This window comes from Drosophila kikkawai, chromosome 3R (genome assembly GCF_030179895.1).
Source record: "Drosophila kikkawai strain 14028-0561.14 chromosome 3R, DkikHiC1v2, whole genome shotgun sequence".
Classification (NCBI taxonomy): Eukaryota; Metazoa; Arthropoda; class Insecta; order Diptera; family Drosophilidae; genus Drosophila; species Drosophila kikkawai.
The window spans coordinates 20,334,065-20,352,533 of record NC_091731.1 but is presented as its reverse complement, the minus strand read 5'-3'; the positions used below and the strand labels follow the sequence as shown (position 1 = coordinate 20,352,533).

Below are 18,469 nucleotides of genomic sequence, written 5' to 3'. Positions count from 1 at the left end.
ATGTAAAGCGATTAGCAGAGATTCAACAACATACTCTATACATTAGGACAACGGCAACGAGTTGAAATTTACACTGAAACTCAAAAATGTAGCTTATGAATGGAATCAATTGAAATTAAAAAAATGAACGAATGTGCTCGGTGGAATTACATAAGAACTCTTTTGCGCTTCAACACTACAACATCAACAACAAGAGCAACGAATGCAACAACGGCAACAACACAATTGATCCCTCCTTACCCATAGGTCAGGTGACCCTCGGAATGTGTCGAGTGCGGAGTCAATGGCGGCACAGGTGAGCCACCAGAGTCCTCGGACGGTGTTTTCGAAAACAGATTCCCGCCCAGCTCTGAGACCAGAGTGATGGGCGAGCTATGTATCATAATTATGTGGTGTTTGGTATAGAGGTTATGTGTGTGTGTGTGTCGTGTTGTGTTGTGCAGTGTTTATGTTATGAGCGGGCATAAGTGGAGCATGTATAAATGTATGTTTAGCAAAGCAGCCGATCCGCACAAAACGAAGGTAAGCATTTGGATATTATTTTTGTTTCAGTTTCAAAAAAAAACGAAATAAACAAAATTTGTTGGCACCAATTATAGTCAGAGATCGCTGAACGCAAGTCATAACATCATTCGTTTCGGGTTTAACTTACCTTGAGAATACTTTCGAAAATACGCTCTGGTTGGAGTCGCCCGTGTTGGGCGCCGAGTCCGTGTCACCTGACTTGTTCAGGCTGCCGCCCACGCCGCCAGGAGGCACGGCTCCGCCCTCGCCGGTCAAACCCTCTACCCAGGTCAAGGGGTACGAGAGGCGCTTCAGCATCTAAAAAAATATATCGGGTTGTTTTAATAATTTCGAATTATTTATTTTTACTGGAAAGTTACCTTGTTCTTCTTTTCCGCCTGCTTGTCGGTCGCTGCCGCCGAGGCAGCTGCCTGGGCCTGTTGGGCAGCCTCATCGTCCACGCTGAAGCTAACGCTGGAGGTCTTCTTACGCGCCCCGCCACCGGTGCCAGCGTCCAGGCTCTGGCCCAGGATAGTGCTGCGCGGCGGGGATTCACTGAAGTGCGTCGGTACAATGGTTTTCGGTGGCACCCAGTCCGAGCTGAGCACAATGTCTGCGTCACTGTATACGGTTTTCTTTGGTATCGGCTGTACGTTGGGAACTGGCTCGCGGATGTCGATGCCGGAGTCATAGCAGGACTGCTTTGACAGCTGCTCCAGGTGCTCCAGATCGATGCCGGACGGCGGCAGGGGGCCAACGGCTGAGGCAGCTGCTGCTCCTCCCAGCGGTTGGCTCGGCGGTATGCCGCTCACGGAACTGGTGGCTGAGTGTGGGTCCTGGACCCTGGCACCGCTATCCACCGTTATGTTCGACTCGTTATCCGCCTCGTCTTCCGATGATCTTCGGGAATTAGACAAATAATAGCTGAGTAATATTTGTTGGCGTGGCACACACACATAGACACATAGATTTATGTACAAGTGGGTTTTGTTGTGGGTGTAATGTAAAGGGAGGGTTTTGGTGTGTAAAGCGTTTGGTTTGCGTTTATGGTAAGGGGTTTGGCGTGGCGTGGTTCGAAATATGAAAATAAAAACACAAGAATACAAACATAAAAGTTATTAACTTAAGGCAATAAAAAGGTTGTCTTTGGCAAGCCAAAGCGTCCCCTCTGAATAGATTACTTTTAAGATAACACAAATAGTTCACCTAGTTATTTTCCAAGTTAATTATTTGATGAAAGCTACTTGAGATAATATACGACTGTCTAAAAAAAGAAATTGCGGAATATATTCTCCAATAAGATCTTTAATCACTCTTTGTTTGTCAATCACAAGGAATTTTGAATAGATTTAAATCAAATTAATCAAAACTAGAGCCTTATTTTTTGCTCAACAAAGAAAAGTTCCTGCCTGATTAGGTTTCGTAATTGAGTTCAGGCAATCAGTGTTATCTTTCAAACCTATTTGTTTCATGAAGACATTAAAAAAAGAAATAATAAGGGGAAAGTCAGGGGATTACCATATTTTTTTGGTTCAATATTAAAATTTGTAATTGAATGAAACAATAAACACATTTAAAAATGGTTTTACAAACAATGAAATTCCTTTAAGAGATGGTTAAAAGCATCATTTGTTTATACAAATGGCCAAGCCAGCTGGGCAAACACTTACCGGTCTTTGCTCGGAACGGCCCAGTGGTGGTCCAGCAGACTCTTGCGTCGCTCCTCCAAGGTGGTGCGTGTGCTTGATAGGCCCAAAGCGGCCTTCTTGTCCTCATCATCTTGAGCGTCAGTCTTAGCGCTATCTTTGGCTTCAGTAGATGAGTCCTGATTAAGGGATAAAACGGAATTAGATATCTTCAAATGGCAGAATAGTATAAAAGGAAGCTCACCACACGTTCGCGGTCGAAGGCTTTGGGAAAGGCGTCGCCATCGCGTCCAGTGCTGGAGCAGAGCGACTCCTGGTCATCGGCAATCTCCAAGGATCCAATTTCAGCTAAGGATTAAGAAATTGTAGATTTTTATTGCATTGTTTGCTGGATTTTGTTATTAAGATATGGCGTAAATCTTTAGATGTCTTTAAATATTATATTAGTTATTGTTTTCTATAGAAAACGCTCTCAATATTAATGAGGTTCGACTGACGCATTCTAATTTACTATAACAATCTCCACTTTGCAGAAGAAATGACTCACCATCCAGGCGATCTTTACTGGCCTCGCCGTCTTCGCCCAGCAGGGGCTGCTGCTCGGACAACTCCTTGGAATCCTCCTCAACTAATACTGGTTTCGGGTAATAGATCTCCGGCTTCTCCGCATCGCCTGATCCGCTGCCAGAAGCTAAGCCCTGGCCAGCTCCACCTGCCACTCGCATGTGCGCAATGTCATGGAAGATGGCCGCATTGACCACCAGCTCCATGGGCGCAATAACGCCATAGCTCTCCGGACCGTGCTCGATGACCAGCGGATCGCTGACATTGGGATCGAACATGACGGCATTGGGCGTGACCAGAAGGACGCCGCCCACGACGCCCTGTCCGTCCGTGATGTGGCGCACATTGATTTTGAGGAAGCGCTGGGTAATCACCGGATCGTCGCTCTTGTTGGCCTCCTCCTCCGCCTGCTGTTGGCTGCTGTTGGACACGCGCTCAATGTGGCCCGGTTTCGGGGATCCGGGGCGCAGGCCCTCGAGTATGTCTGCAAGAAATGGCATTTAATTAATACAGAAATTTATATATTGGGTGCAAGTGGTTTTCGGTGGGGCTTCGCAGGGCGATGATTTTTATCAACTACTGCGCCCGTGGGTGCCGGCGATAAGATAGTGAAAGCAAACTTGATATATGGGATAGTTTAAACTAAATCTGCGCCTTGTGACCTCCTTTGTTGTTTTAAGCTAGACGAACAACGCTGCTGCGTTCAGTGATGGGAAGGGTGCGGATTTTAGCTACTTAAAGGTACAAGATACAAGATAAAAGAGGTACACGTTTCAGTCATTTTTAGTACCTACAAAGCTTGTTATGTAACTTTTAACTCTGGAACTATGGAGGGAGAATTGTTATTTAAATAAGTGATACACATTTTGAGTTTTAACAATTAAATAAACTAATTTCATTCAATAATTTTCACTTTGTACTTTTTTTAGAGTACCGAGAAATGACTTTTTAATCGATTTACTGTTACCTAACTAGTTTAAACAGTTAATTGGGGCTAAGCACCAAAAGTTATCCAAATATCTGAAAGATACAATTGTACCTAGATGGATATATATGTACATGTAATATATATATACATATATATTTATTTAGTCGCACTTCAGTGGGTGCGTACGATTTCCGGAGATAGGGCTGCGGCAACAACGTGACCCGTTGTGGGCCGGGAAGCAACGCGACGTTTCTTCCGAAACACCACCTGGAGTGGCATGGCCCTTCAAGGTCTTCCGCCTTTTTGTCAACCGCAATTAACACTTAATTAACAAAGAATGGGGAGAAAAACAAACAAAGCACCTCCATTGCGCCAGAAGACAGCCGTGTGCATGCTGAAGCTAGAGATCTTAAGTACGTCCTGCTGCACAAAACACGTCGTGGGTTCCGCCGCTCAGTTAACGTGGCTTTCGGCAATCAGGCAGCCAGACTTTTATCGCCTTTGCAGGTGCACAACAAAAAGCACACGTTCAGGTAAATGTTTTGTTTTTAGACTATAGTGTTGCCCGTTTAGCTTAGCTCTAGCTAAATCTAGCTTACTTGAAAATTGAGAAGTTGTAGCCTTAAAAATAGCTATTTTGAATATTCATCTGACTATTTCATGTATAATTAAATTCGTGACATGAACGAGTTATTTTATAAAAAAAATACTAAAGATACGATTGTTCTTTTTTTTACATAAAATAATATTTTTAAACATAATTTTGTTTACTTATTTTAGCTTTTTTCTTTCGAGATCTAGCCTATTTAAGGGCACATCACTGACAAATCCTAAACAGACCGTGTTTGGTACAGAATATAATACAAAAAGTGTGACCGTTACTAAGTGAATATAAAAGGTGGGGAACATGACTAGTCATATGTCTATGGCGGCATGTTTAAATTTCAATTTATGATTTTAGGGGATTCCCAAAATTCTTTTTTGGGCCATGCTATTGATTATTGATTAAATTTGATTATTTAAATATCATTCTAAGCGAATTTTGTATTGTTTTGTCTACTAGTTATGTAAAAATATATAAGATTTGTATAAAATTGTGTTCTTTAAAAATTACTTCAGATTATATATTGTTGTGTTATTTAAATTTTCTGTGAATTAAAGTTTTAAATTAGCATTCAAGTGTTGTTTTGAACTTAACATTTTAGTAATAAAAGTGAAAATTGTGCCATTGTTTAAAAATTAATATATAAGCCAGAAATACATTTGTTAATTTCAAATTTAACATATATATTATAAATTCAATAATCGAAATTATCTGATTATTTTAATATTTATGGGTTTTGAAAATATTTGCAATAATTTTAAACGAAATCAATCAATCAAAACAAACAAAAATGGCAAAGCACGTGCGATTGCAACTAAAAAACGCAGGCTGGGCGTTGGGCATTGCTGCTGGCAAAGCTTCACTATCGTCGCACCAATTGCACCATTCCCTGACCCTGTCCACGGAGCGGAGCGCCCTTCCACTCTCATCGGATCGGATCGGATTGTAGCGGATCGCTTTGGCTTACCTTTCTCGCGGCTCTCGTCGCCGGACAACTTGCGCTCAATTGGGCTGGACTTGCCAGAGAGGCTGCCTCCGTCCGGGTCGTTGGTGGAGCTGCTGGAGGCGTCGTCTTTGGCACTCTTGTCCGGCACCAGCAGCTGCTGGCCCGGGTAGATGAAGGAGCTGTTCAGCCGGTTGAGGTGGGTCAGCTCCGAGGGCGTGGTATCGAAGCGGGCCGCCACGGAGGTCAGGGTGTCGCGATTGCCCACGGTGTAGGAAATGGTGGGTATGGTGGGCAATGAAGACTTTTGCCCTGCGAAAAAAAACAGAAACAGAAATAATAATAATTAATAATACAAAACAATGATGGCGGGCGCGTTTAGTTACTCGGGACGCGCTTCTCGAAGACCGCAAACGAGTCGCTATCGGGTCGCAGGTGGGAGTACACAACACCTGTGGTCGGGATCTGCTCGCGGCACAGGTAGATAACCGCGAACTCATTGGTCGCCAGTTGCCAATAAATCTCGACCACTTCCATATTCTCTTCCTGAACTTCCCGAATTAACCAACACAATATTTATGCGACAAAATGTCAGTGCATTGTGGCTGTCAGTCGGTCGACTTGCAAGTATCTTTGTTAACTTTGGCGCGCCCTTTGAAATCCTAACATTGACATGATGCCGAAGCGAACGAATATCAAATGCGACTGCCGGCGGCCGGCAAAGTTGGGCATATCAGGCCAAACCGAACGCCCATCAAGGCGATAAGGGAAAAGTCTGATAAGCATTAATTCATAGGTAACCCCATGGAGGTTTGTTATAACATTCACCCGACGTGACTCAACCTACATGATTTTGTAAACCGAATGAAATGCAGCTCGTAGTTTTTTCCGAAATTGATAAGTAATTCCGAATAATGGTGATAAGGAAAACTGCAACTTGGTATATTTTTATACGATTGATTGTTTCCCATAATAATCTTAAATTATAAACATAAAACAGTAGTCTCTCTTGTTCCCTCTAGTAGTAGTTAAATAAAATTTTTATAAAATCAGGGAGCCAAAAGTAAATATGTAAATATGTATATTAATGTAAGTTGTATTTTTATAATTTTAAAACGTAAATATAATATAAGCAAAATCATTTATTATTTTTTTTAAACGTTAACCCGTTATTTAAGTTTGAATTTGAATTTAAAATGTTTATTTTCTGTGTATAAATAGCTTTACACCCTTTCATTTAGGACATAAAAAAGCCAAGAAAACTTTAACCATTTTAAACTTAAATAAATTACGTTATTTTTATATTATTTTAAAGAACCCTAAGTAGAATACATATTGTATGTCAAATGCATGTAGAGTTCGTAGGTTCCAACAATGAGCTCTAGGTGTCGCGCGCAAGACTTTAAATGTAAAAAATGCTGTGGTTTCATTTTAATCGCTTATTAATTTCCGTTTTAAGCAGCTTTAATCGCATATTTAATAAGAATAAAAAATGTAAATAAATTATAACATCATTAAGATCCGTCTGCCACCTTTAGGAAAATCATTTAGCTGGAAGTTCCTTTTAAATATTGGTTTTCTAGCATCTCCACATATTTACTTACTTAAAAGACACACATTTTGAATAAAACCAACTTTCTTAACTAATAAATATGTACAAAATTCTTTTCTATCATAACATACAAAAATTATGGAATATTAAAGATCTCACTTAAACATCTTTCACTTCCTTCTTTCCCAAAAGAAGTATTACGATTGATTTCAGCTTAACATCAACCCCCATAAAATGTAATATGCCCCTTATTTTCGTATAAATCTCAATTAGTAGTTAGTAAAAAATTCAACGCAATACTCACTTGATAGTTTGTCAACACTCTCGAAACGTTGCTCGACTTTTGAGCGGAGCGAGTCCAAGTCGAACGGAGCCGCAAGGCCGTGGTCCACGCTGCGCGATTTGCTCCTGAAAAACGGCAAAAAGCGGTTGTAAAATCGATTTCGAACGAAATATTTGGGCTATTTGTAGCGATCGGATGGCGCAATCTGCTGCGATCCTTATCACTTACAAATTTCCAGCTCGAATTGTGACCATAACCGGGTAATAACAATTTATTTATTGGCTTCGCGTTTACCTTTTTCATTCAGCCTTTTTGTTGTGTGTTTGTGTTTTGCTATCGTTTTGTAAAGATTATCTTGACAATCGACGACGAGTTGCCAAATATGGTAAAACGACGCATTTTAAATGTGTTTTTCTAAACGTTTTGCTATTTGTTGTTCATTTTTTGTATTTTTCCGATTAGCCTTTAAATAATACGAGAGAGAAGTCACGACTTTTCATGTGGCTTGTCCTTAAGATGCTTGCTAAATTAATATAATGCATGTGCCGGGCTTGCAATGAGAGTTGAAAGGTAAATGCATAATTTTTCTAGAGTTTTGTAGCCTAAGTTATTCTAAGTTTGAAATCTTTTAAATATACCTGAGGGTTACCTTAATTTAGTGCCCTTAAAACTAGCTAAAAATGTTAAATTTCAATTGAATTAATGAGTTTTGAATTTAAATATAAGGCCTGTAATAGTTAGGCTTTCATCGAAACTATACTAAAGCCTAAAATAAGATGTCTAGTCTAGCTTAATGTTAAGTTAAGGAGGCCTTGACTTGGCCATCTGTCCTAAACCCTAAAGCTCGATCGTCTACTGCTTAATTGTTCCTATTCAAACTGATCAATAATTAACCATCAACGGAAAATGGAGGAGTCCAACCGAAATCCCTGTCCTTTCCGCATTGCCGAGGACTGTGGCGCCGCCTTTGCCATGGGCATCCTGGGCAGCGGTATCTTTCAGGCTGTTCGTGGCTTTCGCAATGCCCCCTCTGGCCTGGGGCGACGCCTAGCCGGAAGTTGCGTCGAGTTGCGCTCCAGAGCCCCCTTGACAGGCGGAAGCTTTGCGGTCTGGGGCGCCACCTTTAGTGCCATTGACTGTACGCTGATCTACTTGCGCAGGAAGGAGGATCCATGGAACTCGGTTATCAGTGGGGCGGCCACTGGAGGCATCCTGGCAGCTCGCGCAGGACTGGCCTCCATGGCTAGCAGTGCTCTGGTGGGCGGCGTCATCTTGGCCCTGGTCGAGGGCATGGGCATAGGAGTGACCCGTTTCTCGTCGGCGGTTTATCGGCCGGTGTCACCAGTGGAGCGGGAGCAGATCTTTAGGGAGCAGCAGACACAAAAGGGATTCTCAAAGGTGGGTCTAGCTTAAACCTATATCCTATATCATCACTCCTTCTCCTCTATTTCCAGGTGAATCCGTCGCCAATGTAGAATTATTCGCTGCGTCATCAGGTGGACGTCTCTATCCATCCGCGATCCACGATTTGCGGCTCGACGATTGCATACAAATTTTATACGAGATTCTTTCGAGTGTTCCACGATTGCGGGCATTCAGATTTTCAATTAAAATTCATTTGTCGTTCATTCCAAGTTTTAGAATCTTAAATATATTTATATTTGATTCGGTATTTTAATGGCCGCGGTCTGAAGTCTGACTGGAGTGTTGTGTTCGGGCATTGTTTTGGCATTTTGGGAGGCGCGTGTGCTTCCTAGCTCCATACTTGCGAGTCCATATTCATCTGGTATTCGGTATTCGTTCTATACACCCCTCGAAACTGGCAATATGTTATCTACACTTGGCATGACGACTACCCTATTGATTTATGTTTGTGCCAAGTTGTGTATTTTTATACTTTTCCTAGTCTTTCCAATTATGATTTACTTTCTTTAATTTTCCTTTATAAATTATTTATAGGAATTTTAACATTTTGTTTCGTTCAATTGTATTCCTTAAATTCAATCATTTATTTATCCTCTCAAACTGCAAAATACTTTCCATTTCTGAAGGCTGCCTATCTTGATTCCCTTTAATGGCAGATGTCCTTGTCTCTATGGTGAGTAGTGTTCACTTTTCTTTCCCTTTTCCTTACTATTTCCTTGTGGTTCGATTGACAAAACTAATTTCCGCTACAATTTTGGGGCTGGGAAAATACGTTTTTCTCTGTCCAAGTTAGTTGTTGAATGACAGCCACATGTCCAAGCTGAATATTCAAAGGGAGAAGAGTACTGAGTCTCCTCCTGCCTTTGATAAGGTTTCGTCGCTGCCGATGCCTTCACTGGCATATCAAAATATTTAAAAATAATAAAGTTTTATTTGCGCGTGTCTTTTCGCTGCGCTGCCAATTAGCGGGCAAACGGCGATAACCATAATTGAATATCAATGATAAAAAATAAATATGCATAAATACGTGTGTGTGTAAAATAATTTTCAGCTGGCAGCAGCAGCAGGCGAATGCAAAGTGTTTTCGTTCGTAGATAAACAATAAAAAGCAAATACTAAATAATTATTTAAAGCATATTTGTCGCCCATTCCGATATTTGTTTTCCCCATTTTAATTCCAGCCCCGGTGTTTACTGCCATTGAGAATTTTCCACGGAAAGTCTTGGCTTGGCCTGGCCTGGCCTGGCCTGCTTGTTGCCAATTGCGCAGCTGAAAAAACCTTTCCGAGGATGTAGGCCTACACCCGGGGGGAGTGAAAAACCCTTGCAAAAACAAAGTCTGGGGCAAAACAACTGTGTTTGATTTTAAGTTGGCTACATTTGACGACACGACAACGTCTCGAGTTATTTAAGTATTTAAATTAAATTGAGTTCAGGCAGCGACCGAGCAGTGGAATCTCGTTTGCACAGTTGGTAGTCGCGTTAAAATGGAAAAAGTATTTCGGCTTTGTTCTGCGGGTAAACATAAATAATTGTATATGACATAAATATTATTTTCGGAGGCTAAATATTCACTTTTCGCATTCCTATTGCTCTTTGGCAGCCAGAGGGAGGTCAGCACTGGCAAGGCGAGGCTAATATTCTTTGGCTCACGTGATCTTTTGCTTAGAGAAAATTTAAGAGTGATATTTGAGAAATGTACTCTTTGGCCAAGTTGTTTGAATTAAGCTTAAGCATATTTTTTGTTATTTATTATTTATCATTTATCACTTATTTTATTTAATATCCTATTTAGACATGGGCGTCCTTACTGAACTCTTCCTTATTGCTTTTTAGTTTGTAGGGAAATTCATTTCAGATGAAGATTTTCTAATAATGATTATAAAGTTAATAATTTTCATAATCAAATCGTAAATAGAGATATCTTTCTCTGCAATTACCCGTACTAATTGCTGTAACTAATCGATAGATACCGCGTAGTCAAGCGCGCTTCCGCATAAACCAGTTGGACACACTGTATAGAAAATAAGATATAACTTATAAAGCTGTCTTTGAGTAATGCCTATGTTATTCTCCTTTTTTTCTCACATCGATTTCGAGTTAACATTGAGTGCCATAACATATAACACCCAATGGCGCTTGAATGCGACGTGTCATAAATGGCCAGAGGCAATTGAATAAATCCGATGAGGTCCAGAGCTCAGTCACTCGTGGTTACAAGTCTGTGTAGTTTATATATACAGTATATCTTATCGGTCTTGTGCATTGTTTGCCCTCGATCACTTGGCCCTGGGCACTGATCAGTGGCATGAACACCGTAAGGTTCAGTAGCAGCCGCCGCGACGCTTTACTGACACAATTCCGCCAAGTTATATGTCAACAACCCGCTTTGGTTTTACCTCCCACTGCACTTTTATTTGCCTTTTGCCATTGGCCAGACATGGTTCAAGTTGAACCCCGGCCAAGGGGTGACTCACATTACGTATACGTAATGTGCGACGTAAAAACACATGAATTATGGTCGATTGTTGCTGTTGTGAAATTGATAATAGAGTTCTTTCACTCGGTGATGATTTCTTCATCTTTTCCATGACTCATTTTAATGGACATTCCTTGGGGTAGGTTCCTGGACATTTTAGCATTTTAATTGTTGTGATTATTTCATCACACAATAAGTTATTATTAATAGTAATTCTTTGTATATATTTCTAAACATTCTCACCTTTACTGTCAACTTCCCTTGCCTTATCTCGAACCATTTGAAATGTTTACGCGGATTTTATCTGTCAACATCACTTAAATATCAGCCATTTATTTATATAGTACTTGTGTACGAGCCTTATAAATTATCAAAAATTCGTTAATAAGACGACAGCGAACATTAAGATTATCTATAAATAATCTGATACCGAGTGTAATTTGAACACTGGCCCGCCTCCTTATAAATTATCAATATTTGCTGCCCGCCTGCCTGCCTTAAATTGTATATAGACCTCGAATATAATTTATTAAAGCGAAAGTTCATAAATTGTTATATATTGACCACGAGTTATGGTCACAATTGGCTGAAACTCAAGAATATGGTTATTGGTAAATGCTTTTTAATAAATATATGGGCATGCAGGTGCGTTAGGTAAATACACATATATCGGGCCATGCAACATTCAACAGCTATACACAGATATATGTTACAAGAAACAGATTTAATTATGTCATGCGGGCTTTTTATCTTATCTTTTTTGTGTGCGTGTGTGTACTCAGGTGTTCAGGTGTGCATGTGCATGAGGGGTGGCGGGTTGTGGGAATCGTTAGTTGCAACTTACCTGCGCACGGGAATCGCCAAATTGTCAACGCTGCGTGACAAACTGGATACATCTTGACTAGCCCTACGTGACCTGGCGCGTTCGCAAATCATAAGGAGCACATCGGGGCAGGCGAACAAAACCAATTAAATGAGCAATTTGTGCCAAAACAAAATACAGTAGGTCCAAGGAAATAAATGGAGAAAATAATACGGTAAATAATACAAATAAACAAATATGTAACTACTAAGAGGTAAGGTTGATAATTTAAATTACAAAAAAATACACAGACCACCAAAGGGGTGGGAGCGAAACGTACATATCTCGCCCGAATCGCGCGGGTTTAACAAACGCCAATTTGTGGAATGCACACGTAGAAATAGGGAATTCATTGGTCCCCAACCTCCAATCCCGCCCGTCTAATTACTCTCCATATAGCCCCCACTAAGTGTCCATTAGATATATACATTTGTGCATACATACTATGTATGTATCTGGGGGAGCACGTGGTCAAGACGACTTTGAGCTAATTGCTAGGGAATCGTCACGTCCAGAGAAAAAGGCGAACAGGGTGAGGCCATGGGACTGCGACTGACTAACTTGGGGGACACTCTAATAATTATATTTTAAACCGAATGCCTACTAGAGGCACGCTTTCTTATATTTTCAGTCAATTAAAACCAGCATGAGCTTGAAAATTAAATGAAAACAAAGTTTGTGTAATATGGTTTAAGATTATTCTGACAAAAATAGAAATTATGTGGGTTGAAACAGCAGGAATTAGTTATCTGATCGAAAAAATATTTATCTTTAAAGCTTGTCGTTAGAGAAAATAGGTGGTTTATCCTGATGTTAATCCAATCGATAAAAACTAACAAAGTCCTGTTAAGTATAGAAATGTTCTGTAAAGCTCATTGTTTGAGTCCCTAATAGCTATCTAATTGAAGAACCTAAATTCCAGTTAAACTTTATGTAAAGAAATCCGTTATTTAACCTCCTTCAATTTATCCGAAAGAGAAAAATTAACGGAGTGCTTTGGACCTCAAGCTTGCAAGAAGCCACCAGTGGCAATTGTAAAATAAATAAAGAATTAAGTAAAGTTAATTATTTACTACTTTAATACTTTTAAATAAATTCCTATATAAAAATGCACTCCAACAATCACAATTTATTTGCAATCAATTGATGCTATCGTAATGGGGAATTCTGGATTTGTTATTGGGCACTCGAAACCTTGCTAATAGCAGGTCCAACTTCAGCTGCAAAAATGTACTTCAACTTGTCGAGGGTTAGCCGTTAATAGACCGATATGATATGAGTGAAAAAATATACAACAAAAATCCCACACAACCTGAGACTTTTTCAGTTAAGATTGCCAGAACTCAAGGTTTCGCGAACATTTTTGATATAGCCCATGGTCAAAAACATTTGGCACAGACAGTTTATCTTAATTTGGGGCAATCATAGAGAGTCGTAATTGTGTCTAATAGGTGTTGAAGAAATTTATGGGAACTAAGGTTTTGCAAATGGGTCAATGAAATGGCGTGACAAATTTAGGATCAATAAATTAAACAAAGTATTCAATTTAATTCCCCTGAGGAAATTATCACTCATCAACGTAATTATTAATTTGTTAAGCTAGATAAAAAAATCAATATTCTTGTAGCCGATTAATTAAAATGGATTAATATCACTTATCTGATAAACACTTTATACATTTATTATTATTTGTTTAAGAAAGCCCCGTGGTGAGAAATTCAATAAACATTTGTTTGATTTTGCTTACTTTTTACGAGTTTTAATGGTTTTTTTTTTTGCTTAACATTGACCCAAAAGCCAGAAAAAGCGAAACTCAATGGGCAAACAAAGGGAATCGAATGGGGGAGCAAGAGGTCTCGTGTGTACGTGCTTAAGATCATGTTTGGCGTTTCGGGGAATAACAGTGGACATCGGGTCTTAAGCCAACCGGAAGTTGAGCTCAAGAACACAAAATGTACATGTTATTTCTCTTATATTTCTCTTGATGATCTCAATTGCCTAATTTTCTGTATTGTTTTCCAACTCGGCTGACAAAAACGTTCAGCATCTAATCGAAAGTGTTCAATGATCCCCATAAAGATAAGCATTTGTTTCCCCCCGAAAACTGCCATTCATTCGTTACCATGCAATAATTAATACAACTGTTTATGGCCAAACCTCTTCACTAGAACATTTTCAAGCCTAGAAACGTGAAAATAAGTTGATAAATATCGAGCAAGGCTTTAAAGCAAATTGCTTACCAATAATATTGTGAGGTAATCATAACGTGCTGCATGTTGTGTTTATGTATTATATTATTTTATATTTCATTACTTTTTCTCGAGACTAAAAGAAAGTAGAACCTAATGTTAAATGCAATTTCTTGGCAACGTCTTGGCTTATAGTGTAATGGCTAAATTAAAGGAGATTGATGCATGTTTGGGCCGAATATATAATCGAATACCGATTATTTGCCCGATCAATCATACGCCGTGTTGTCAGCCGACATTATGTGACAGATGAGACAGAGAGAGAGAGAGGGAGAAAAAACGGAATGGAACTAAAACAAGCAAAAGATAAATTCACTTGACACTCTGTTGACTTTTAATGATTCAATTTTGCTGTCAGAGCCGCGGTGTGTGGAAAATATTGATGACAAAATTAATTAGCTTGTCGGAGGAGCCGTCGGAGCAGGGAAATACAAATAAATTTTGCCCAAAGTCAGCCCTTATCAGCACAAACTAAGTAAAATAAACAACAAAACTGACAGCAAACTGCAGCAGTTGTCTAACGCCGTCACGTGTCTCCCGGGGCCCCATATTAATTCCGCCTTTGATTTTGATATAAGCAGCTCCATTCTGCCCTATGGCTAGCCACCGACTTTTGATAATCATATTTAAATTCCCCCCTGAGGTCTCCCTCCACTTCATAATTAGAATTTTATGCCGCATTGTTATCTCTGTTTGCCTTGGCTTTTTCTGCTGGCTAACAGAAAAACAAAAAAAAATAAAAACGGAGGAAATGTTGTTTGCATTTGCCCGTCCGCCGTGCTACCAACTTAACGACGAAGAAAAAAAGGTTAATTGGTTTTTTGGACACATTTCTGCCGCTGTTTGTGCTATTTTTTGGCATCTGAAAATGTGTCACATTCGAGGTCCACTCACCCGCACGTGAGTTTTGCGTAATGAAAATAATTTTAGGCTCCGAGAAGTTAGTATTTAAGTTGGCAACCATAAAATTTGACACGTACTATATATAATTTAGCGAGGGGAATAGCTTTCAAGATGATGAAACGTTAACTTGGAATAGTCTCTGTACTTTCAAGCTTACTTCATCTCTAAGGTCTTTGAAGGCGAATAATCTGTAGGTTTTGGTGGAGTAAACGCGTCAGTTAAGGTTAGAACCTAGTTTAAATAATTATTAAAATTATTTTTAAGCTTAATTATATTTTTGGGTAGTTACTACCCTCTAGAGTTTTTAATTTCCCAAAATGAAAAGCATTAAGACCACTTAAGTGATGCTGTATTTCATATATATTTTTGTTTATATAAAAAATAAACCCTCAATTTCCCCATTTGATATCATCTTTTTGTCATCCAATTGATTCCCTCAACCGCCGGACAGCCAACACCCAAACGTTTATTCATGAACCCGTGGCAAGGTCGCTGCTTATTCAATCTGCACTTGAAATTAATCCTCCTCCGCAAAAATCAACATATATACAAATTTGGGTTAAGGTTGGCCTTCAACCGCACAGCGAAAAAAGAAAGTCAACTGCGGGGCTACTGCTATCAGCATTATCTTATTTGTAGGCATTTGTATTCTCGCGTTCGCCCTCGTATTTGTACGCCAAAAAAAAAGTATTTCGTAAATATTTAAATTGGCTGCGACGTTCTTAGTCATGCGGAGTAATCGTCGCACATTTATATATTGCACGGCAACTTTTTTTGGACCGGCCTTAATTGAAACAATTAATTGCATTTTATATTACTTTTGCAATGCCTGCCTGCCGGGTGTGGGCACGACGAATGGTGGTCAGTTGCCTTTAATTTCTCGGCGCCAGCGGCGGTGTCGTAAATGAATACATCACCAGCGACTCGTTTGACACTTTATTTTGTATAATTTTTAACCGAACTTGTATTCTTTTCACCCGATCGGTATTCACGTAGAATCTAGTTTGAACATCGACGTCGTCGTCGTCTTCGTGTTTGCCAGGCACTTAGCATGGAGCCTATAATTTGTTCGGGTTGTTCGAGTGATCTGTGAGAAGTTGTCGCTGGCCTGCCTTCATTAGCAGCTGATTGAGGTAATTCCTAGGGGCAGGTGACACCTGGTCGGAGTATTAGAAACCCGGACAGACGAGCCCCTTGATAGCTGGGCCCTAAGACACTGTCGAGTGCCTTTTCTGACCTTCACTTTTGTGAATTTTTGTATATTCCATCAGAAATATACAAAATAAACAAAACAAAAACAAAGAAAGAAAGCCTCCGTAAACCAGTTTGGCCAAAATTCAAAATATTTACACAAACTGACGCAGAAACAACAGCGCTGAGGAACTGTTATCTTTCATTTAAATTGAAACTTGCTTTACGTAAATTAAGATAAGAGCCGTCTTATCGCTGGGAAAAAAACCTACAGGAAAAACGGGCTGCCAATAAACAAAGCATTGAACAAAGCGAGAATCTAATTGAAAGCAAATCGAGCGAATTTCTTCAATAAACAAATATCGAAATTGAACGAGATTGATGGGAATTCTCGCCATGATTTTTTCCCTTCAAGATCTCGGCTTCTCCGCCAGAGGCTCAAAGAAATTGCATTTAATTGGTTTTAAAAGAGTCTCGTTTAGTGTAATGAATATTTAATGCCGTAAAGCCTAATTGCTTTGCACATTTCGTAATAAATATATATAAGCAATTTGTACTGTAAATAAATTATGAAATATAATTAACTCAACACACTCTCGCGAAAGTCACTGAGAATCCAGTTCGACACTTTGGCACTTTGCATTTGCATAAAATCACAATTTTTCGGATGCGATCGCGGCTTGGGACTCGGATACGGATTCGAGGGAGAGCAGAGCGATCGGATCAAATGTCTCGCTTCGCGTCAGTTTCATTTCCAACTGACACTCGGAAAACACGACTTATCCCATGGCTCCTCTGATGTGCTGGGGTTCTGTCTTTTTTTTTTTTAATGGCTTGGGGATGTTATCATTCTGGATACGCTGGTGTGCGTCTGATGCCCTCTTGTTCTGCCCGGCTGTGTGTGACATTAATACGAGCATATATACATATGTATAAATATATATATTTATCAAATCAGCAGCCGAGAGCAATAAAAGGCCTCTGTGGACTTTGTGCACACACGCACGTAATCACTCTCGGACGCCAGCGATCCACAAATAATTGAGATCCCAAGTGGAACCCAAGTTGGGATAGACCCCAGAATGTATTTGAAAGATACTGGGGTAAAATATCTCGTAGATATTGGAGGGTAAAAGAGTACTAAAGTATCTTCTATTCTAACAGAAAGACTGAGCATGATAATAAGTATTATAATCGATTTAAGAAGCATCATATCCCTTGTTATTATTAGATCTCTGGTGTAATCTTAACATCTCTGATACTAAAATAATTATTATTAAAGTATAAACAGATCTCAACAGCTTAAGACTGCAAATATTTCAATGAATCTGACTCAACTAAGCCCAGTAGCTCTGATAAAGAAATAAACTCGTATCAGATCCGAAAATATCTGAATAGATCTGATATAACTCAAGTAAGTAGCTGACTTTCAAGTTGGTTTCACGATAGTTACGCCAAAAATGTCAGGTTACGTCTTCCTCAGCGGTTATCAGGTGTTTGGTTTGCTTAAATATTTACTCAAGTAATTTAGAAGGCGTGCTAAATGATTTAAGCAAATGCAAAGTGAGAAGGGAATTTCGCTCAAACAGAGATGATGGATATCAACTAGGAACTGTAGATTTTCTTGGCTTATATTCCGCATTAAGGCAGTCGGTGGTCTTCCTTTGATCAGTCATTATTAAATCATTATTGCACTGTAAACTCTCCATCGTAATAGCCATAGTTAACTCATTTATAGCCAATTAGCATATGCCTTCCTGATCAATCATCGCACCTGATCATTAACTGGAAACCCACCTGACCACGTCGAGCTGTCCGGATTCCCATTTGAATTTAAATGTATTACCTAGTTGCAATATTAATTATCTTGAAGAATTTTTGTCAAGCCTGAGGGTAAGGCAATTAATCTTGCCGTAAACATCGAGAAATACTTAAATGATCCCTTGGATTACATCAACCTGAACCTGGTATTATTACATATCAGAGAGCTCTAAAGACAATGCACACCACAAATTGTAAACAAACGAAAAGATCAACCAAAACATGACTACTACAGATATATATGTATATATAGAGATGGCCAGGGCAAGTCTAAAAATGAATTACTGCTCAATTGGTTTTATATTGAGCGGCAATAAAGAGACAGAAGTGTTGATACCGAAATGTGGGGCCAGTCGGACCCGAATGAGCTCCGATGGAAGTCTTTGGTCAGTCCGCCATAAATCGTACGATTATATACAATATAATAAGCCATAACATTTCCCAAGTGCCTGTCACAAATTCTTGTTACCTTTATTTTTTTTGTCGTTTTCTGTTTTTGTGTTTCTGCGCTTTTAG

General features: G+C 39.5%; 2 protein-coding genes across 24 annotated transcripts in view; one reads left to right on the top strand and one right to left on the bottom strand.

The window, feature by feature from the left end:
- The window catches only part of mtd (TLD domain-containing protein mustard), an 84,348-nt gene that overhangs the window by 22,862 nt on the left and 43,017 nt on the right, over nt 1-18,469 (bottom strand). For 3 of the 23 annotated variants that reach the window (XM_070286470.1, XM_070286471.1, XM_017167992.3), the window contains 7 exons: nt 7,046-7,149; nt 5,214-5,501; nt 2,698-3,198; nt 2,395-2,498; nt 2,175-2,329; nt 885-1,404; nt 653-822 (listed from right to left, as the gene is read on the bottom strand). In XM_070286470.1, the coding sequence (XP_070142571.1) occupies nt 653-822; nt 885-1,404; nt 2,175-2,329; nt 2,395-2,498; nt 2,698-3,198; nt 5,214-5,501; nt 7,046-7,149 (1,842 nt within the window). Of the gene's footprint in view, nt 1-240; nt 373-648; nt 823-884; nt 1,429-2,174; nt 2,330-2,394; nt 2,499-2,697; nt 3,199-4,004; nt 4,187-5,213; nt 5,502-5,575; nt 5,742-7,045; nt 7,150-11,771; nt 11,844-14,029; nt 14,080-18,469 lie in introns of those variants that run through there. The other 20 variants (XM_070286472.1, XM_017167993.3, XM_041777490.2 and 17 more) reach the window with 15 other exon arrangements.
- Nucleotides 7,820-8,702, top strand: Tim17b1. The gene is made up of 2 exons (XM_017168003.3): nt 7,820-8,422; nt 8,479-8,702. The coding sequence occupies exons 1-2, from the start codon at nt 7,931-7,933 to the stop codon at nt 8,497-8,499; spliced, it is 513 nt and encodes a 170-aa protein (XP_017023492.1). The 5' UTR covers nt 7,820-7,930; the 3' UTR covers nt 8,500-8,702.